This window comes from Phasianus colchicus, chromosome 23 (assembly GCF_987193195.1).
Source record: "Phasianus colchicus chromosome 23, bPhaCol1.hap1.1, whole genome shotgun sequence".
Classification (NCBI taxonomy): Eukaryota; Metazoa; Chordata; class Aves; order Galliformes; family Phasianidae; genus Phasianus; species Phasianus colchicus.
In genome coordinates this window covers 3,605,030-3,626,776 of record NC_143458.1, presented here as the reverse complement: position 1 = coordinate 3,626,776, position 21,747 = coordinate 3,605,030, and the positions used below count along the sequence as shown (strand labels likewise).

Sequence of the window (21,747 nt, the reverse complement as noted above, 5' to 3'; positions counted from 1 at the left end):
CTTCCCTTCCCTCCCATTTCTAGAGTTAGCAGCAGAGGAAAAAAAAATCAATTGACTCTTCTCATCCTGTTTGTAAGACAGAGAAAACTGGTGAAAACATGTTTCCCTCTGCTCCTCCTGCAGTTTAATATTCTGGTCCTGTTCTACAGGGCAAGTCTACACTGATTAAGTTTGATGAGGTTTCACTGCCTCTTTGGGGAAGACTTTCTCTTCTAAGCTATTTTCTTTTGCCAGGGGATGCGCCCATCCTGCAGAGCTGGGCGCATCGGAGCAGAGCAAACCACTCTTTATTTATTTCCAAGATAACACTTTCTTCTCATGTTCAGCTTCCAGAAAAGCAAGTACTGAAGGACGAGACGGCCTCGCTGTGTTCTCCTTTTGCAGAACTCTGCCCAGTCCAAGGACAAAGCCTGTGCAAAGGTTTGCTCCAGGACACCATGGACTTGGCCCCTGCACTCTGCCCAAAGGTGAACGTTGTGGGTGAGATGGAGGGAAACATTTTGCTTCAGGAAACAACAAAGTTCAAAGCTGAGGACACATTTTGTTTTGTGCAAAAACTTAAATAGGTTTATTGAATTGATCCAAACCAATGACCTAAGTGGCCTGAATTCCACCTCTAAGTCTGCAAGCAAACCAAAGGCAAATTGTCGGCGCGCGAAGTATAATCCCCATGAGAGAAAACAGCATAAAAACGGATATAGACTTACAGTTTTCCCTTCTTCTTTAGAATTACATACGGATGCATAATTAATAGGGTGCGAGAATAGACCTTCATGTTTAAATCATGTTTGAAGTTTCCAGTAAGTGCAGAACAGCAATCACAGCGGCGGAGGCCTGAGATGGCTGCAGCCGCCCCAGTGCCGCTCTGGGGACGGCGTCTGCCCGCTGCCTACAAAGGCTCCATGAGCACTGAGGGTGGCACAGCTGCCAGAAATACATATTTTAGCCTCCGGGCTGCTTTCAGCACATCGTTTGCATTTTCCAATCTGCACACGAACAGCACCTACAGAATCTCATTTCCAAGCAGAAAAGGCAAGCGGCGGAGATGGAGCAATGGCAGAGCGCAGCAGACGATGGCCAACCAAGAGCCAATCCCAAGAGCACCGTGCACAGACCCTGAGCTGCCCCAAGCCCTGGGGACCACATGGTGCCATCGGCCACCAGGATGCGTAGGAGCCCCACTAACCACAGTGGCACATCGCAATGAGGGGGGACAGCCACCACGCCATGCATATTCATAGCATCGCCGGCTAAGCAGAACGCTTGTAACATCTGGTCAAAGCATGGATATTCAATGAGGACGTCTCCAAAAAAAAACAACGGCGCAGCATCTCGTCTCAACACGCGGAGCCGTGCAAAACTTTGGTATATAGCTGTTACCCAATTCCATACGAACCAGGTGCTTCTTCCACTGTGCAGACTGCCCACGGCAGATTTTTATGCATGAACAACAAAATTTTTCTTGACAAAAGTAGCACTCTCAGAAAAGAACACAAGAGCTAGAGAAGCTTGCAAGCCTGTATTTTGTTTTCTCGAAGGAATGGGGCAGAACTGGGGATCTGTCACTAAAGCAGATGCATGTCAACAAAGCCGGGATGCAGCACCTCGTGGCATTGCATGGACTGACGTGGACCCTCCTGCCACCTCAGGACACTCTCACTGCCCACCATCAGCCCCAAGACCCCTCTTGTTCAGAGCCCTCAGACCCCCCAAGACACCTGGCAAGCACTGACATTGCCCAAACACAAAACCCTTCCCCAGCAGGTATTACAACAGGAAAGCAATCCAGTTTGGGACATCCTGGAGCATTGTTTGCGTGCCACTTCATCCTACTTTTCAAAGTCTATCACATAGATGTGTCAGTCACTCCTGGCTTTTGGACGTGGCTCTTTCTCCTTGGGAAGCCAACCGATGCTTTTGGTTTCCACCCAATGCACGTTCTGCTGCTGCCTGAACAGTTTGGGAACATCATCCAGGAACAACCCTCCCCAACGACATGGCAAGGCACACATTCATACCGAGGAGCCAGTTTGGGTGTTGATGCCAAATCCCCAGTGATACACGGCGCGTGTCCACATCACAAGCAACAAGCAATCCTCTTTGTTCATCTTCCAGTTCCCACCAGTTCCACCATAAATGAAGCCATTATTTACTGGCAGTTCCCAGCCAGCGCAGCAGCACTGCTCCCTGTGTGGATGAGGGTAATTCTTAGCAGGGAAACAAACCTACAAGCACATTGCTGTGTCTTCTTCAATATCCCCTTTAGTTCTTTAACGGACTTTGTTTATTTCCCTTTCTGCGAGTGAGACATTTAATTGTGCTGAGCAAGCTGGTCAGTAATTACAGCATCTCACTAATACCAGTTACAATGCCATAAATATATCCATGTAGGCAATTACTGCTCTGTAGAATTAGATCAGAGATTCCTTTGCATCTGCATTGGTTGCGTAGTTCGGACAACGCGGCGACCGATGGACGATGTACTTAAACAGGAGGTCAAAGGGAGAAATAGGCTTCTAATATTAAACAACCATATCTTCATAAAACTTTGTTTTATAACAAAATATCTTATTAAACACAACTTCTCCGATGCATATCTATGTATATATCATACAGAAGTGTTGGCTTAAGAGTTCCGCTATAAGGCAGCAAAATGCCTTTCGCTGCCCAAATGGAAAATACATCTTCAGTAAAGCTCTAGCTTATAAAAGCATCATCTTATGGTACACTGCCACCATCTCATGTTTTACAGGTACTATGGCTGTAGCCTCTACTCTACTCTATGGTGACTGCTGCTCCATTTACTATTGCTCGTCTCGATGGTGCCAGGAGATGGATGGTTTTGGCAGGGAGATGAGGCAGAAATAATTACCTTGTCTTAAGTCCTCCCATTTTTAATCCTTACTGTGGATGCGGAACTAATCCCCTCTCAAAGGTCCCTACAAACCTGAACCTGAAGATTACGAGATAATACTTTGTCCCCTCCCCATCCTACCCCACCCCACCATCTAGATAAAATATAAAGAGAAATACACAACTCCAAGGCTATAAAGGAGCTTGGTGGCGTGGACAAAAGCATCTCGGGAAAAAAGTGCACGTGGGGACAGGGAGCATTTCAAAATTACGGTCAGGAGTTCACGTGTAACCAGAGCCCTCACTGCACAGCTTCAGAAACTTTGATGCAGTTGCTTATAACAAGGTAATTTGAAAAGTCTTCAGCTTGTCAGGATGACAGAAGAACAAGGGAGGACAGAGTAAAGCGAAACGGCTGTCTGATTTACAAGAGATATAAAGGACTGAGGGTTTCATCGCACAGGAATCTGCGCTGCGTTAGAGAAGGGGGGCTAATTTAAGCAGCAGCACACAATGCCTACAAGGTGCATGTGGGGGGAAGGGGACCTAGTGAACACCTGCTTTACAATACAAGTGGGTATAGGTGCTTTTGGACCTGCTGTCTAAGAAACTGATCCGAGTCAACACATTCTGCTAGTTTGGACCCTAAATGGAGACCCTGCAGCCAGGGGTCCCCGGGGAAAGTGCCAGGTTTCATTTCTGGTGCAACAACAAGAAACAAACTTCAACTCGAGTCTTGCTCCCTCCCAAGAGAGCAATTTCAGCCATTCCACTTTCGGGACACAGCGGTACAAGGTTAAGTGCTCATTGGAAGACCTTTCGGCATCGCAGGGATGTTTCCTAGCCAAAGGAGGAACGCACTCCTCACCACGTTTCTGACCCACTACCCTAAAAGCCCTCAACACAATGCCAACCCACAGTTCCTTTCCCAAACGACAGGGCCAGGCTTGCTTTGCCTGCAGGCTGACAGTACAGTACTACAACTTGCAGACACTGTGACACGGACACAGAAAGCAAAATCTTCTCCAAACTCATGATAGGACAGCATGGCTAGAAGCAGGAGTTTTTAAAAGAAATCCTTTCTTATAACATCCCTGTCTTTCCTTCATCTTGTGCGCTCACACCAACCAGTGGAGCTAAGTGGATGCACTGAATGCTGAATACCTGAGCTCTGATTCAAACTGAACGTTATTTCAGACCTTTTCAGTGAGCTTGAGTGTGACAAAAGGCTATGAGACAGCACCCAGATGGAAAACCAAGCTCGCTCAAACTGCAGTTGGATAGCTAGGGTGCTCTGGTGGTGCCAAAAGAAACCACACATTTTTTAGAGAAAGAAAAAAAAAAAACCAGGTCAAATTCCACACCGAGCTATCTTCTCCCTTACGGGCCCTAGCATTCTCAGCTTCAACAACTGACCATTCATGCCAAATCACGAGTATACCGGAGCATCAAAGAAAACATGGGGGTATTGCACACACAGAAACACATGCACTGAAGTCAGCTGTCACCTCGAGGTCACCTGCAGTGGGTGGTGGGCATGGTTCTGTCATCAGGGCACTCGCTCCGGGCTAAGCCATTACCTGCTATAGAAACACAACCAAACCTCAACCAACCAACCGAAATAAAAACCTTGCAAAAACTCCTTAAATGCATGTGTGTGGGTGTGTGGGGTGTGTAGGTCAAGAGAGGCTACTTCATCCTGGGCTCCACATAGATTTTGTCTCCATCCCGAATGCCGTAGGAATGCAGTGCTCGTGAGCTGTACTTCATCTCCTCGGGGCCGAAGGGGGCTTCCTGGTCCAAGTAGAAGAGCAGCATGTTGCTGGTTGACAGCTGCACCACAGTTTTTAAGTGCTTCTTCAGTTCTGCCACAGTCTGATCGAGACGGATTGACATCTCTTCTACTTTGTCCTGGAAGTGAACCTCCACCTTCACACTGCTCTGCGGCCGCAGATCCACGACTGCCAAGGGCTCCAGCTTCCCATACTTGGTGATCAGCTCGTGGTACCTGCAGATAAAACAAGTCCAGAGTTACAGTACAGTCCCTCAGATGGCCACTGTACTCTTCACAAGTTGTTTCACTTTGGCTGCAGTCATCCAAGGACACTATTAGTTTGCAAAGCACAGTTTAACGTCTGCAGCGACTACAGAAACAACTCAGGCTTCCTTCTCCATTTCTCACCACATCTCTGGTACTTCAGGGAGCTGTGTTTTTCTCATATGAGGCAAATTCACCCTTGATTTGAGTCAGACAACCTAAACAGACATCCATCAGGAATAAATCTGGATTGGTAGGAGTCTGCTTTCTGCTCTGCTAGTCTGACACTTCACACAGCATACACCATTTCTCTAGCACAGCACTGAACACATGCAAATACAGCCCAGAAAGCCCATCACTCCAGTCCCTTTGTCTCACAGTGTCCAGACATACTGTAGCACCAACATAAACCCTCCCGAGACATCCAGGCTGACTGGTCTCAAAACAGCTCTATGAGGGCAACTGAGCAGCAATGCTTTATGCCATGATCCTACAGCTCCAGAAACACCGTGACTACAGTGGATTTGGAAGAAAGGGAGGATAATACACTCAAAAGACTCTACACCTCCTGCTCCATTTCTTGCCAGTCCATCTCTTAAGTGTATTCTGGTGACACAGGAGTTTTGCTAGCAGACCTGCAGTGGCTCTGACCCAAGTCCCACTGACACTTTCCCCTCGGTTCTCTAGCCTTCCTACCTGAGGTCCAGCTCAGGGAACCATGCAGGCAGTGCAAAGCCCATCTCACCCCCCCACCACCTTCAGCTGGTATTGCTCCCGCTGGGAATGCAGCACCTCCCTTGCCTGGCTGGGAAAGGGGCAAAAAGGCAGCACAGCACATAATGCAATTGAAATGACAAAGGCTGAGAGAAGCAGAGAAAAGGTAACGTTTCAGAGGCCCTCCACTGTGCGCTGTACAGAAAGCTCTTTTTGTTCCCCATCTGAGCCCAGGCCGAATGTGATCGGTGCTGTGTCACTGCTCCTGTCAAGAGATGACGGGTCCTGGCAGGATGCTGACCCCTGGGAGTCCTGCTCAAGGCAGGAACGTTCCTGGAGAACAGCAGCCCCTCTGTCTGTCGGGAAATGAGGCAAGGGCCTCCAGGCACTAGGATTTCCCTTGTCTCACAGACAAAATGGGCCTTCACCAGGGCTGAGTGTCCAAATGCAGGCTGGTGCCCTGCTCTCACAATCACCTGGCCGATACCATCGGGCTGCTTTAGAAAAGCCATTAGTGCCGGGAGGAGACGACGTGCTCCCCATACTTTACCTGCTGGGCTATGCCTGCAGCAAGCACAAGTGCTACACCGTGTATCACTGAGGGCAAGGAAATCCTCATCACAGTGCTGAGTCCACAGCCTCAGAGTACTCACAGTACAATAAGAGGGACAAAGCTCCAGCAGGCTGAGAGGGAGAAGTACCTCAAATGGGCTAGGATTACCCAAATGCATGTTGTGAATATATAACGTTGCCTTTCATTTTCTTGCTTCAAGAGAAGGCAGAACAAGCTTTGCAGCATGCTCCTCATACACTATCTGCAGTCTGTACTGAAAGTTGGGAGTCTGGAAGACTGGATCCCCTCTGATCGATAGGGAAAAAGGCACAATGAGTGTTTTGGTACCCTGGTAATTGGCACCCTGAAGACTCCCATAATCGCCCCTTGCAGCCTGGCAGGCGCTGGCTGCCAGAGCAGAGGATGCTGGAGAAAGGAGCCTGGCTACAAGTGCCTCTGATATTCTGCAGATAAACAGCAGACCAGAGCAGAGGACTCATTAAAAACCCACAGACACAACAACGTCACTCCAGAAGCCAGCCAATATTGGATTGTACACTCAGCACTCCTTTCTAACTCACGTCATCCACAGAGAAAGATTATTTCTGTCCATTTCACTCCTTTTGCAATCTTTTCAGCAACACAAACGGGGAGCTTTACTGGGACAGAACTCACTGTTTATTGCACACTGTGCCTTGACAGCCTGGAGGGGGGGCTGCTTGCACTGGTGCATTTTCCATGCATTGCTGTTGTCTCCCTCCACTTGAGGCTGCACTGCAATGCAGATGCTATACCCCCTGCAACAACATGCATGTGTGCTGATTTGATTCTAATTACAAATCACCTTCAGAGAGACCACAGCAGATCTGGAGCAAAGGGGAGGAAGCTCCAACAAAAAAAACAACAAAACACATACACAAAATCCTTCTGCAAAGAATGGCAGCTCTCTGGGCTGCAAAGGCTGCTGTGCTCAGGTCCAGGAACTGAACCCAGGCATGAGGGATGCTCTCAGCCATCTGCAGCCTCATTACAAAATACACTGTAGTAGATCAGCTCCTCCAGAACAGAATAACCCCCTTCAGTGGCTGCACAAGTCTCTTGGATACGCTGCACAGATGAAGGGATTCAGACAATGCGCCCATTGACTGAGAAAAGGGCTCTAATGGTGTTTAAAGGTTAAGGAACTGAAGGCAGATTTCTGCGGTGTCTTACTGCAGTGGCATACAGTTAGCATGCTGTTCAAGATAAGCCCAGCCTCACCAGACAGGTGAGATATTAGTAACTTCTTACATGGCCAGAATATGCTTCATGAGTTCCTGGCACTATTCACCGAGCCAACTCCTCCACAGCACATTGCTCCCAGACACACAAGGCTCCTGTCACTGCAGTGCCTGCAGACACAAATCCAGAACAACAAGCAGGAACAACATCAGAGCCCGCCACCTATTTGTCTTCCCTCTGCTGCCCAAACCGTTCCTTCTCAGCTCAGGGCAGCACATCTGCTCCACTACAACCAAAGGGTTGCTCAAACTTTACCTTCCCTCTTCAGTCTGTAGCTGAAAAACCACTTCCAGCACAAAGGCCTTCTTTGCCTTCCCCCAGCTCCCTTCCCCAGGCACCCTGAGCCTGTTTGCCATTGCACCTGGTCGCCCTGCTCTTCCTTCCTTCTGGAGCCACGAACACTGAGAACCACAACAGTTTTCACAGAAGTAAGATGTTACTGAGAAAAATCCATTCCAGGAGCAGAACCATGAGTTTCCAGTCCCCTTCCACCTCCTCCTCCCTCTCCCCTGCATTTTCTGCTTGTGCTGCTATCACTTCTAACATTTGTTTCAATTTTTCTGCTTAGAGAGTTCTTTAAATTACAAGCCAGCACTTGTTCTCAGTCTCATCTCCCCGACTACACCGCTGCCCTTCGCCTCTGAACTGACCCCAGCATGCCTTTAGCAAATACCAGCATCACTGGACTCATCAGCATTCGTACAAACCATCGTGCCCTCAATTCCCCATTCCAACCTTCTCATGTCCTTCCTGTATTGGCAGGCCATACACACACAGCTCTTCCAAAAAACAAGAGCCAGTTTCACCTGCAAGTTAATCTAAGGGAAACACTGACTGACCAGTGTAAACACTTACCAGATGCTGTTCACATCTCTGCCATCTCTTTACATTTCAATTCCTTGCTTTGTCCCTACCTCTATCTGCCCTCTGATCCAGCTCTCACACACAGCCAGTCTTGTCCTCTTTTCTGTAAAGAAAGAGCTCTGAAGCTTTGCTGTTGGGAAAGCTCATGAGAGTCATGGGCTACAAGGCACATCAGTGCAGTGGCTGGGCACTCCACGATCCTTCCTCAGCCCATTAAGAAGCAGTAAGTAGATGCCAGTGTAGAGAACACACAGACTGAGCAACATCTGTCAAAGTTCATTAGTTTACTAAGATTAACAGGTCATTGGGCATACTTTTTGGCAAGGAAAAACCATCAAACTTGCCATTTGTGAGCTTCAAAGTGAGGGGACAGCTTCCCATCGCCAGGCTCGTTCCACACACCAGATGGCCAAGAGAATTAGATGCCCTGGCCTGGCACCAGAGAGCCCGATCTGAACAGACTTCTGGGGACTCCCAGGCACAGGTAGATTATGAAGCCAGCTCTGGGAATCCAGGAAGCAATGAAGATCATGAACTTAACAGTCACGTTGTTTAATGGCACTTGACACAGACTCTTTAAGACCAAATTTCACTCAGCAGTGATTCTACAAGTCATCAGACAACACTCTAACGTAACAGCATCCACTCACACAGAACGAAGGTGGCAAGACAGGAGAGAGGTGAGGAGCTGTTTTTCACGGACCAGCTAGCCCGGATTTCCCATGTAACATCAGCTCTTTGTTTGCCTTCACTTTGGCCTCACTGCCTTTTCACTCCCAGTTCTCCATTCCAAGACAAAGGCTCCATACCTGAATGGGACTTCCTCCTCTGGGAACTCCATGTAATATCGGATGAAGAATCGCTCCGAGTCCTCTCGCTCCCCATCACCAACAATGCTCCCGTTGAGCTTGATGATAGATGGCAACCTGCTTGCAGACACCAAGAAGTACAGTCAGCGAGAAAAGAAACCCAAACAAGGGTCACCAACGAGGCAGTCACCCCCAAAAGCTACATGCCATAATGTTACCATCAGGAGACTGCTGCCCCCAGGAGAAAGGGCATGCAGTTTCCAAGTGCATTCAGAACTGAACACTCCCATTTCACCATATGCATGCATTGCTGAAAACATACTAAAAACATTCTTGGGAACGCAGAGAAGTTAAGAATACAGGTTTCTATTCTTCTCTTTCCCAAGTAGCAAAAACAAACTAACAAACAAAAACAACAACAACAAAACCTCCAGTCTTTCAGAGCAGTGAATTCATACAGAATTCCATCTCCTGGCAGCCTCATCCTCCAATTACCAGCTCCCAGCCACTCACTGTCATGTAACAAGTCTGCACAGGAGAGCCAAACAACACACCTGGCTATTAGCAGCTTCCTGCGCTCCTCAGTGGTGTAGGACTGCAGCAAAGGGATTCCTAGCAATTTCACCTCCTCGAGCTTGGGAAAAGAATTTAACTTGTCAATGTCTTCCCAGCAATGCAGACCTGCTCAGAAGAGAAGATTTGCTTACACACACACAGATAATACATAACGTATCCAAGACTACCAAACATAGGCAAACAACGTATGTGACAGGCAAGTGTCTACTGAAATTTCTCTGGAAGTCAGCTTCTTGCTCATGACACACTGAAAATACCTCTTTCATTTGCTTGCAAGACAGAGTAGTTTTAATTCTCCTGTGCTGTTGTATCAGTTTGGAATGATGCTCTATACAGGTGATTTGGGAGTTCAGCTTTTACAGAGGTCTCTGCCTTGTTATTTTTTCTAACACACTCCTTGGGACTTCTGCACTCTATTCAACTATCAGTTCACAAGCCACAAAAATGCAACGCAGGATCCCAAGATCTCAAATACTTGGAATCAAAATTGCCAACATTTATCACAGGAGCACTTGCTCCTCGGTGAGATAGTGCTTTCAAACCCAGGTGAGCAGGCTTTGCTTCCTTTGGTTAGGTTTAAGCCTTTCTTATGAGGATTCTTTGATGCTTGTGCTGCAAAGCATGTTAACGAAGTGCCTTCCACCCAGGCTTAAGACTTAGCTATGCTCACACAGCATTTAAGGCTGTAGAGAACAAAAGGTGATGATGCATTAAGTACTTTTGCAGCTGAATGTGTGGCAGAAGTTCTGTCTCACCAGTGCGTCACAGCCCTCCCAGCCTGCCCTGCAGCCTCCTCTCCACTTCCTAGCACTCCACAATTTTCTTTCTGGAGCAGTAGCTGAAAAATCCCAGGGGCTGAAGTGTAAAGCAGCCTCAAGCAAAATTTGTGGTGTTCTTTTGATATCTGAGGACAGGTGACAGACAGCTTAGGCTGGTGTACACTTGACCCTTACACACCACATACCCACACTTGTGCTCGTTCCATCCAAGATAAAACACAGAGATGGAAAGGCAAATGGGACTCTTTCATCCTCTCCACTGTCAGACACTTATTTATCCTTCCTTAGAATTGCCCGAGGCAGGAACAGGAAATAGAAGGAAACTGCTAACAAAAACAGCCCTTCGCCAGCTCATTTGGAGTAACTACCAGTCAGTCCATTTTGCTCTGGCTCATCACCTAGGTAATGACTGACCACAAAAAGGTAAAACCAACAGAAATAAGTGCACTTCCTGCTTGTTTTCCTTCACTAACACTGCATTCCTCAGGTCCAGTGTGCTTCTCTGCCACAGAACCAGAACCATCCAGAAGATTTAGGCACCTGTTGTCTTCAGCTGCCTTCTCTCACTCTTTCCTTCTCTCATAGCATTGCATCCTCCATGCCTGCAAACTGCAGCTTACTGCTAATGCAGCCTAGGAAACAACCAACCCTCAGGCTTGTTTCAAGCAGCTCCAAGTGTGTTCTTCACCTTCTCAAGAGGAAACATTCTGAGCAACTGCCATCACAAAAAGTGCACCACTTCAGGGCGCTCACCTGACTTGTGCAAATTGATGGATCGCAAGTTGGGGAACAGCCGTGCGAGGGAATCTTCTGACTCTTCGATGGTGGTGAGGTTGTTGTTAGCCAGAATAAGTGTGTCCAGAGATGGAAACATAATTCCCAATTTTCGAATTTCAGTCCAGTCTTGAAGATTATTGTCAGTTATGTGGAGTAATTTGAGAGACTGACAGCAAACCGGAGAACAAGACACTGTTTCATAGTCGTTAAGGCACAGGAAGAGCTCCTCCAAGCTGCATGGGGAAGAAAGATCACATCATCATCTTAACATACTCTGTGAAATGATGACCACCTGGGGTGCAGGGACACACACGCTGCTTTAACACAACTCTCTTTAATGGCTCCTACTTGATTTGAAACCTCAGCACAGAGAGGCCCTCTGGAGCACTCCTAATGGAATATTTCAACTATTCTACTCTGCTCTCATTTGTAAGCTTCATCCACAGCTCTACATGTCCCCCTAGTTCCCCAGATACTTTTAGCTGTACAACTTGACTAACAGATCATTTGGGATGGTGCTCCACATTTGTGCCTGATGAGCCACCAGCCCAGCTCCAGTGGTGACTGGTACTTGCTCTCAGTGCTTAGCATTTAATTTAATGAGGTGCTTGTATACAATATATATGATGCTTCTCCCCGCCCTGCTGGTTCTGCCAAAGTCTCCTATTCAAGAAAAGAGGTCTCACTAAGTTTTCAGACAGGTACACCCACTCTAATTCCTGTTATATACACACTGGTCACAGGGGATACACTGCTGCCATCATCTCTGCTTACAAAACTGTGCAAGGAGGAATCTGGTATCAAACTGAAGCCATTGAGGACATCCGGTGAAACTAAATGCCACTGCCAAGGTGGACCATGGCCAAGCCACAGAAATCAACAAACTCATTTGCACAGAAAAGCATGATGAAATATTACTTGACTAGTGGCCAGACCCTCAGATTTACATCCCATTCAAAAGCTATTAGTGCAGGTATGCACTGCACCATTCATTCTGCAGTGAGTCACGTCCTGCATTGTCGGGATCATTATCCATCTCTCAGCACTAGTATCTGGATGTGGAAGAGCAGCCTTGGTGGGCTTTGGAGCACTGCACAAGTTGGCTGTTGTCAAGCCTTCACCCAGCCAGTTCCCAAGCTTTCAAAGAAGAAATTCCATATTCTTCTACTTATGACATTCAATTCCTCACACCCCGCTCATTCCTTATCCCGTTAGTTATTAGGACAGCCCTGAGCTGTGTGCAGTGAGCACCCCATTCTCTGCCCAGTGCTTACTCAGGTAACTCCTGCAGGATTGTGTGGACTGTTTCCCAGGAAGCTTTGCTGTTGTTGAGCACAAGTTTGCGGACACCAGCGAAGGACCCAGCACACCTTCTCTCTAGAACGGACAAACTGAGAGGATTGGAACTCAAGTTTAGAAACTCCAAGTGGGGAACGTTGGACACAATTTTACTGACCTAAGTGAGGAGGGAAAAAAAGAAGAAAACAAAAAGAAAGATGTGTATCAGGCAGTAATCAGACCTTGTGCAATAATATCCCATCTCCTGAAAGGAGCCTCTTTGGAATGTCCATGAGGCTCAAGGAAATTATATGGGGGGTTGAAATTAGGCTGGTGGATAACTACCTGAAATTCATACTCCAGCTATTCACTGATCTGGTTTGATTGGTTAATTGCTCCTTCGCCTCAATGGTTCAATTAATTACAATCTCTGGGCAGCTTGATAAGAGAAAGAAAGAAAGTCTCTGGGGAGAGGTCATAAAATCCACCTGAATGCCCAGCTGCAGCAGCAGCACAGTTCTGGGGCTGCAGCTCTGAATGCTGTCATCCCCACTTTCAGCAGGGCAGTCACGGGCACATCTCCTGAGTTCCTGCCATCACCAACCACTCACTCAGCTTCCCACTGCTCCCCACTAGCCAAAGACTTGACTGTTTTGCCAGAAGCTCATTGTACACACACAGTGAATTCCATATTTGATTCCATTACTCTGCAAGCAGCAGCCTTCCTGCAATTGATCCAAATGCTGGCTACCTCTGCTTGGGGCTCCTTGCTTTCTCTGTGTATATCAGGTGCTGAGGGCATGGTAGCAGAGAGGTGAGGAAGATGCAGAAAGAAGAAGGAAAAACAAAGGCAATAGGGTACAGCTCTGGAGTGCAGCATACATAACAGATCATGGGATCAGGGTAGGTGCTGACCTGAATGCTGCCAATACACAGAAAGATACGGGGAAAGGTTATTAAAATGGTCAATTTGTGGTCACCTAAAAATGATTAAGTGAACAGAACAGCCAGGCAGCATCAATTTGTTAAGAACACATCACGTCAATCTGATTTTCCTCTCTGACTGAGTAACTGACTCAGTGACAAGTCGCATAATGGAATGTCAGCCTCTGAGGCCATCTGCACGCTGGTCACATCAGCAAGCAGAGGGCTTTGAACAGCCCCTGGAATACTGCTCTAAGTTATGAGTTCAGTACAAAACCAGCAGACACCACGAGGGCATCCTCCTGCAGAATGCCACTTGTTATATTGCCAGTGGGCAGAACAGTTGGACACTCTGTGCTTTCCTATTCTGTGGCTGATACCGAGGTGGGAAGGACTGCCAGCATGTACACGAGCAGAGGCCGAGGCCAAAAGGTGCAAGTTCATTGCAAGGATGGATGAGGCACCAACAGTGGAAGAAAGAAAATCATTGAGAACACAGCAACACCTCACTGGAGAGCTCCACTCCACAAAGCAACTGGGATGGGAGAGATTTGGGAAGATCATGACATACACAGGTCAATAACACAGTGCAGGTTGCTAGCACAGGACAACAGTCTCTTGCAAATCTGTAATTCATGTGTTCCATACGTGATGCTGGAGGAATTACTCTGCCTCACTCTGAGCTGATGAAGCCTCAGCTCGGGTGATGTCATGTTTTGGGCACTACAAGCTTTAAGAATGAAACAGTCAAACTGGAAGGACACCGAAGCAACAAAAACAATATGGGATTTAGAACAAAAATGGCCTGCAATGAGAAGTAGGAGTAACTAGATTTTTTTGATGTTATCCTAAGATTGGAAAAGCAGACAGGAAAGCTCCTGATGTGGGTAGAAAAGGCTGTCACAAAGGGAGCAGTAGCAAATGTTCCTCCATGCCTGCTGTGTACAGGGCACCAGCAACTGCCTTAACTTGCAGCATTATGTGACGTGGTTTAGATTAAGAGGTTATTAGCTAGCTGGGCATCTGGAATCCCCATCTCTGGCAGTTTGTAAGAGCTGATTAGATATTTGTCTGCTGGAGACAGGCTAAGAAAACTTAATCCTGTATTAGAAGAAGGGGCCAAAGTAGAAGGAAAGCTTTTCATTTCCTGCTTTACTGTTGTTAACGCAGAGGCCAGCAAATGGTGCTGTCCAGGGGCAGCCTAAGCAGACAGATGAAAGGGCAGCGTGTGAGACATGCAGCTCATGTGACATGTGGGTGTGCAGCAGCCCCAGCTGCTCAAAATCTGACAGGGAGGAGAACTGGGAGCAGGGAGGCAGCTCATTGCTGTGGGATGAGGCTTCTGTGGGTCACAGGAGAGCAAGGCAGTGACCCAGCTCAAAACAGGGATGTCTTCAGTATAAAATCGTCTTCCCCAGCTCCGATCTCAACAGACAAGACTCTCCTCTCCACCTTTTAGGTCAGTAAGGAAGTAACAGGAACAAGGAAACCTATCTCCAGTTCTGGCAACTCCAGTAACAGAGCAGCAGCACTTCAGCACACACTGGCTCTGCTACCTGTTCAAAGATACAGGAGCTTAATGTGATGGAAATAAAATACCTTTACATTGCTCGTCCTTTGTATTTAAACACTAAACACTGAGTTAAAAGCAGAGCACAAGCCGGTGAGGAACAACAACAGATTGCAATTATTTTACTCATGTTACAGTGCATTTTTCTAGCATATTTCAGCCAAGCACTTCAGAGCATTTTACAGCAGCATTCAGTGCTAATTAACGAGGCTTCAAAAGCGTCCTTTGATGTAGATGTTATTAAACCTGTTTTGCAGATGCCAAAACAAAAGAGGAGAGAGAAGAAATACCTTGCCCAGCATTACAGATTTGGTAGCAAAGCTGGGAATTAACTCCCGCTCCTCAGACCTCCTCTGCTCTTACTCTGTTGAAAACCACACTGCTCATTAACCTCTTGACTTTTGAAATGCCAGTTCCAGTGCTTTGCACAATAAAAAAAATATACATTTGTCACCCACAGGCCAAGATCATAAGTCAAGAAGAAAATGGAGTCAAGTGCCCGAATGGATTAAATTTATCACGTTTATGGCTCTCGAGCTGTCAAACTAAATAAGCATCATCTTCAAAAATGAGTAAGAACTCACAAAATAAACAGAAATTTCTCTCCTTCAAATGAATGAAGTACTCTTATAACCTGTGACGCATTTGCATTCATTATAGTAGCCACCAAGGCCATTCAGAGAGATGCACACACGACCATCCTACCTCGTGCCAGTCTTCCAGTTTATTGTCAGAAAGATCGAGTTCAGAGACGTGAGCACAGAAGGCGGCGATCTCGTTTTCATCCCCTGCACAGGTTATGCCACAGCTGTTCAGCACCAGCACGCTTGGAAGGTTGAGACGATCTGAAAGGGTGAAAGAAAAGATGCCCCATGGTCAGCACCACACGCCTTTGGTACAGACAACAACACCTCCATCTCAGCGAACACAAACGAGGTGTGAAATTCATCACAAGGCAATGATCTGCCCCAAATGCCACGATTTGCACATATTTAAGAGAGATTGGGATAAGCGTGGTTCACATGACAAATGAGCAACATAAATCAAGAAGTTCTCTTGCATCTAAACATGACACATCGCACAGTATCAAAGCTCTTCAGTTACAACATTATTTTCTGCCCACAGCACAGCAGCAAGGACAGTCCCTTGGACTCGATAGCCAGTTTTGGCCTGAACTTACACTCCTCAGGCATCTGCTACTGCAGATAGGACACAGCACTAGCTGGAGTGTCAGCTGCACAGAGCCAGGCCCCTTTATCCTCTTGTGCTTAGCCCACATGGGCCAAGGGTATATTTAAGCACTTCTTTTTTAAGCTCTTCCTTTTCAACAATGTGCGTGATCCCACAACCTGGAAGAGCTTCAGTCTCTGCTCTGCCTTCTGCTTCAGCTTTGCTCTCATCTCATCTCACGCAGGTAAACATTCTCAGCTATTTTGCAGACAAGGACTTAGAGCACTGTCATGGCCTATTTGCTATGGCCAAACCATGACAAACTAAAAAGCTATGCATTTGTCACAGGAAACCTCTTTGATCCAAGAAATCCCCATTAAGGCAACACAAACCACGAGCCTTACTCTCTTCCCCATACAGCATTCTCTCATCTCTGTTGAATAGCAAAATTTAACAACAAGGTTTTACCAAAGAGATGGCCCTTTTTCTGTGTCCTTCATACTCAACAGCTACACGGCCAGACAGGGATTCTAACAGCAGACAGCAGTCAGAGTGATTGGAGATTTCCAGTTTCTTGGCTCACTCCCATTTGGCTTTTTTAAAGGACAGCGTTGTACTGTGGGGATTAGTTGTGATGGACACGTAGGTCACGCCTTGATCACATTTGAAGACCCAAGTGCCTTGTCTTCAGCTCCCAACCAACTCAGGTAGGCGTGTGCTGGCACACAGCAGAGAGGGCACTGGCTGAAGATTCCATTGGGCTCATTTTCTGTTTGTGTTAATTTTGAGTGACATGTTGTATGTTTTATCCTTAACTAACCCCAGGCCCTTTTTTCTCCTCTGTCAAAATCAGTTACTGTACATCCCATCCAGCTCTCTTCCATGCCTATTTTCCCCCTTGGGGCTGGTTATGGCACAAATTGACCTGACGGAAATTTAAACTAAACTCACAACCAAAGATGGGCAAGAGCTTATACAAAGAGGCAGCAGGTTGGTGGGATAAATGGGCACCTCAGAGTCATCTGTACAAACAGAGAACTGAATGCAAACATCAAAGCTTGAGGGAAGACTAAAGGGCATCAAACTAACCCAGTTCAAAGAGCATGAAATAGCAACACAGACTCTGCAGTACAGAAGACCGAAGGACATACATGAGCAGCACAGCACTTCAGACACACGTCTGTCTTGAAATTGCCTTCAGGCAGTACAGTCGGAAGCAAAGGAGAGGGATTTCTCCTGCAGTTCAGCAAAAGCATGCTCAGAGATCAGCTGATGCCTTGAGACGAGAACCAAAGCAAACCACAAACCCACTTGAGGCACAAAAGAAGCCTTGCTGGAGATTCCACAGCTCAGCACCTGGTTTGATATACAGTCCTGTGTGCACTGAACTCCCTCTGTACCCACAGGCACCAATGTGAGCTGATGGCACTCCATGATACCACTGGTATGTGGAGCAACGTCAAATATAGATCAAGCACTTCTGTATCATTCCAGCCACTAACAGTTAATATCATTAGGCTAATCAAAAATAAGCTGCAGGGACTGCTGAGCCCCCAGAACTCAGTGCTGCACAGAACCTGCGTTCCATCTCTGATTGAAAAGATTCTGATTCTGCTGTGCTGGCAGGGGGAAATTCAGTTCATTTTTCACAGCAACCTTCAGGCATTCAATCTGCTTTCAGTCTCTGCTAGTCTAGCCTCTCACCTTACAGTAAGAAACTCATCATAACACAGAAGGACATTTCTTCTTCTGGGCAATTCAGGGCAATTCTTCATTCAACATAAGCAAAAACAACCAAGAAACTGTTCCCACTGACACATACCTTTCATAGGTGAGCCCTGTGGAGTTGCTGGGACGTGCACACCCATACCAGGACCACGGCGATACGGGAAGTTCTCAGGGCTGTATTTCTCACAAAGAACTTGCATGAAACTCCTGCCACTGGGTTGGTCCATGCTCCTTTCTTGGACTTCTGGTTAATACAGAAAACACAGCATGCAATCAGTCATCATCACCTCCAGTTTTGGGAACATAGGACAGAAAGAGACCAGTCCCAGCTCATGGATTTTACTTCTCCATCTTTCAAATTAAAGATTACAGTGATACGGTAATCAGAGGGGGAAAGAAAAAAAAATAACTAAAACAACTCAAAACAAAGAAAATCATAAGAAAAACAAAACCACAGAAATCCCAGAGCTGAACAAACACCCTTTAAATCATACAGTTCACATAAAAAGCCTCTGGGCCCCACACTCTTCCAGGACCCTTCCCAACAGGACCCTTCTTGTGATCCAAGCTGCACAAGATGACTTCCATGCCTTGCAAAATGACTGTGAGATTTTCAAGATATTCACAAACATCTGCAGGCTGCTGAGAATTGGGGAAATAGCAAAGAGCTGCTCAAGAGATTGCTCGAAGGGGTGCTTTCATCCCCCCAATTCCCTTTTCTCTATCAAAGGACTACACGTCACCATCAGCCTGGGGACTCCTAATTGCTGTGCACTGAAGTCACAGCGAGGTCTTTACACCCTGATGCAAAACAACTCTTTCATTGGCTGGAGCACCAGCAGTTATCTGTGCTCCTTTGCACTATCAGATTAAGATGTGCATGGCACAGATCAACTCCACCCCAGAGATGCATGCATTTCACCTGGACAGAATGGAAGAAATAAATAGTTTTTGGGTGGGGGAAAAAGGGAAGGAAGATTCACAGCACTCTGTTTGTAGAAAGACACTAAGCAAAGCAGCCTCCAGTTGCTTTGTTAAAATCAGGCCAATGCAGTACACAGCCTGGAGCTCCGCAGGCTCAGCTAGCTGGCTTCCATCAGCAGGCACACGGTGTGTCATGAGCTACTCAAGTTGGAGAGGAAAAGACTCTCAGGACTCTCATCTGCACTGACAGCAGTGTCTCTCTCAATGCAAGGGCAAGTATCATCACTTCCCCTCTGACTCCACACAGAGCTGCAGTTGTTCTGTGCTGCTTGCAGATCTGGGCTTCTAATTAGAGCACAAGTGCTGTGTCACACCATGCTCTCAAGAACATAGGAGGCCATCACTTGGCCAGGCCAAAAAGCACGTTCTGCCAATTCCATTTTGCAGCTGTTTAATGTGTCTCAAAGATAAACATGCCCTTCATATCTAGGCAGGCCACAGAACAAACAGCACAGGAAAAAGGACTCCACATACCATGCATGGGCATGAGATAGCAGGGTCAGCTGCAAACCCACTTGGCACAAGGGGACCATGGGGGTCAGCACACTGCTGTGCCCACAGGAATGGGCCCTCCTGTCCTGCTTTGCCCCAGCTACACTGAGCTTGGCATTTCACATCATTCTGGATGACAGAAGCACAGAAAAACAAAAACGATGTTGCTGACCAACATCAAATTACCATTTCCGTACGCTGCAATGAACTTTTCCATAGACTTGTTACTGGCAATGGCATATACAAAAAAGCAAATCCAAAAAAGTTCCCTTTGCTGAGACTCACATGCTTACCACGCTTCATGATCCTACTGCCTAGAACACCTCCATCTCAATTGATTTTGACATCACACTAAGAAGCAAGATGACAAGACTATTAGAAATTTTGTGTGATCCATAGAGCTTACAGGTTACACACAGAGGCACCAGAGATCAGGCTTACTTAAAAACAAAACACCTTTTTTAGTCCTCAGCAACTTGGGTGCATTCACACATCCTGTCCTTTTCAGCTGCAGTATCAGAATCCTGACCTAATGACAGCCATGCTCATCACTTCTGAACTGCACACATTTTCTTTTTCAAGCTTTACTTTGGCAAGCCAATGCCAAGCAACATCATCATAGGGCAGTTATTTTCTCCACAACCCCACATCATGATATTTCATATTAATTATAACAACTTGTCACGCTCGTGGCACTTCTGCATCACTGCCATTACTTAAGAGCAAGGATTAACAAAGCACGCAAAGCAAACATGACACATTTCCCATGAATGCTGCCTGCACACGAGCAGGACAGGGCAATTTGCAGGGCACACGTTTCTGTGTGTTGTCCTACTGATGGCGCAAGGAACAATTCATCCTGAAACTACTCAGGGCTGTCCAAACGACAGCACGAACTGCAAATGCTGTGCTTGGTCTTTGAGAGCTGCTGACAAGCAGCCTTTGTTGCCTACACTTGAGCACTGCTGGAAGGAGGTGGCACGAGGCACAGCATCTGCAAAGAGGACATAAGAACATTGACAATGACTGTGACAGGGCTATAAACCAACCAGGAGCAAAGGCTGTGGATGCCCCATCGCTGCAGGCATTCAAGGCCAGGCTGGATGTGGCTCTGGGCAGCCTGGCCTGCTGGTTGGTGACCCTGCACACAGCAGGGGGTTGGAACTGGATGAGCATTGCGATCCTTTTCAACCCAGGCCATGCTATGATTCCATGAAGGATGATCCTTCAGAGGAATTAATTCATAGATGACACCCTCCAGTGCAACCGGGATCCCTCCAAAGCTGAACCCAAGCATGCACACGATGCATTTCAGCACACGACAAACATCTCCCAGAAAGCAGTTGGCCCGTGACGCGACCCAAAACATTTCCATAGAACCACCACGATTGGAAACGGCCACTCCGAACGCCGAATCCAGGCCCTGAGAGCCGCCACAGCCAACACGGTCAGAAACATCACAACCGCACGTGGCCGCAACCAGCTGCGGGGAGAAGCCGGGGGCGAGGGCCGGGAGAGGAGCACCGCGGGCAGCAGCACGAAGGACGGCGGGCACCCGGGACCCCATCGGCGCAGCACCCCGGGGCGGCTGGAGGAGCGGAGCCGCGGCCCTACGAGCGCCGTGCTGCCGCTCAGCGACACGCGTGGGCCGAAGCCCCGCAGGCGCAGCCCGGTGCGGCCTCACTCCGCAAATCGCCGCGCTGCCCGCGTCCCCTCCAGGCCCCGCTCCCTCATTCCCTCAGCGCCCGGACCGCGGTTCCCACCGCCCGCTTCTCACGCCTTCCCACCGCCCCGCTCTCACCCAGGCCCGGCGGCCGCGTCCCGCATCGACCCGGAAACAACTCGGTAGCAACCAAACATCACGTGACTGCCCCCCCGTCACGTGAGCGGGGCCGGGACGGTCGCCATGGAAACGGAGATGCTGCGCCCCGCGGCCCGCTCCTCCCGCACCGCTGTGGTGACGTCAGGCGAGGGGGGGGGGGGGGCACTGGGCCTCATCCCAGTGCGGCCCCGGGAGCTGCCATCACGGCTGGGCTGGGTGGGACCTGGAGGCATCCAAGGCCGGGCTGGATGTGGCTCTGGGCTGCCAAGCAGCCTTTGTTGCCTACACTTGAGCACTGCTGGAAGGAGGTGACATGAGACACAGCGTCTGCAAAGAAGAGCATGAGAACATTGACAATGACTGTGACAGTGCTATAAACCAACCAGCAGCAAAGGCTGTGGATGCCCCATCCCTGCAGGCATTCAAGGCCGGGCTGGATGTGGCTCTGGGCAGCCTGGCCTGCTGGTTGGGACCCTGCACACAGCAGGGCTTGGAACTGATGAGCATTGTGCTCCTTTGCAGCCCAGGCCATTCT

General features: G+C 47.9%; 1 protein-coding gene across 1 annotated transcript; it reads right to left on the bottom strand.

Annotated features, from left to right (window-relative positions):
• Positions 1-539: 539 nt before the first annotated feature.
• On the bottom strand, positions 540-21,347 carry TBCEL (tubulin folding cofactor E like). Its single transcript, XM_090123380.1, has 8 exons — positions 21,192-21,347; positions 18,009-18,158; positions 15,722-15,861; positions 12,519-12,700; positions 11,221-11,477; positions 9,667-9,793; positions 9,113-9,229; positions 540-4,861 (listed from the first exon to the last, which is right to left on the bottom strand). The coding sequence occupies exons 2-8, from the start codon at positions 18,139-18,141 to the stop codon at positions 4,543-4,545; spliced, it is 1,275 nt and encodes a 424-aa protein (XP_089979506.1). The 5' UTR covers positions 18,142-18,158; positions 21,192-21,347; the 3' UTR covers positions 540-4,542.
• Between the last annotated feature and the right edge of the window lie 400 nt (positions 21,348-21,747).

Excerpts from the sequence above, each read along its gene's own strand:
- TBCEL (XM_090123380.1), bottom strand. The coding sequence starts at position 18,141 with ATGGACCAACCCAGTGGCAGGAGTTTCATGCAAGTTCTTTGTGAGAAA. Across the intron at positions 15,862-18,008 it reads ACAGGGCTCACCTATGAAAG|ATCGTCTCAACCTTCCAAGC; the intron begins GTATGTGTCAGT and ends TCACCCTTTCAG. Across the intron at positions 9,794-11,220 it reads CATCAATTTGCACAAGTCAG|GTCTGCATTGCTGGGAAGAC; the intron begins GTGAGCGCCCTG and ends TCTTCTGAGCAG.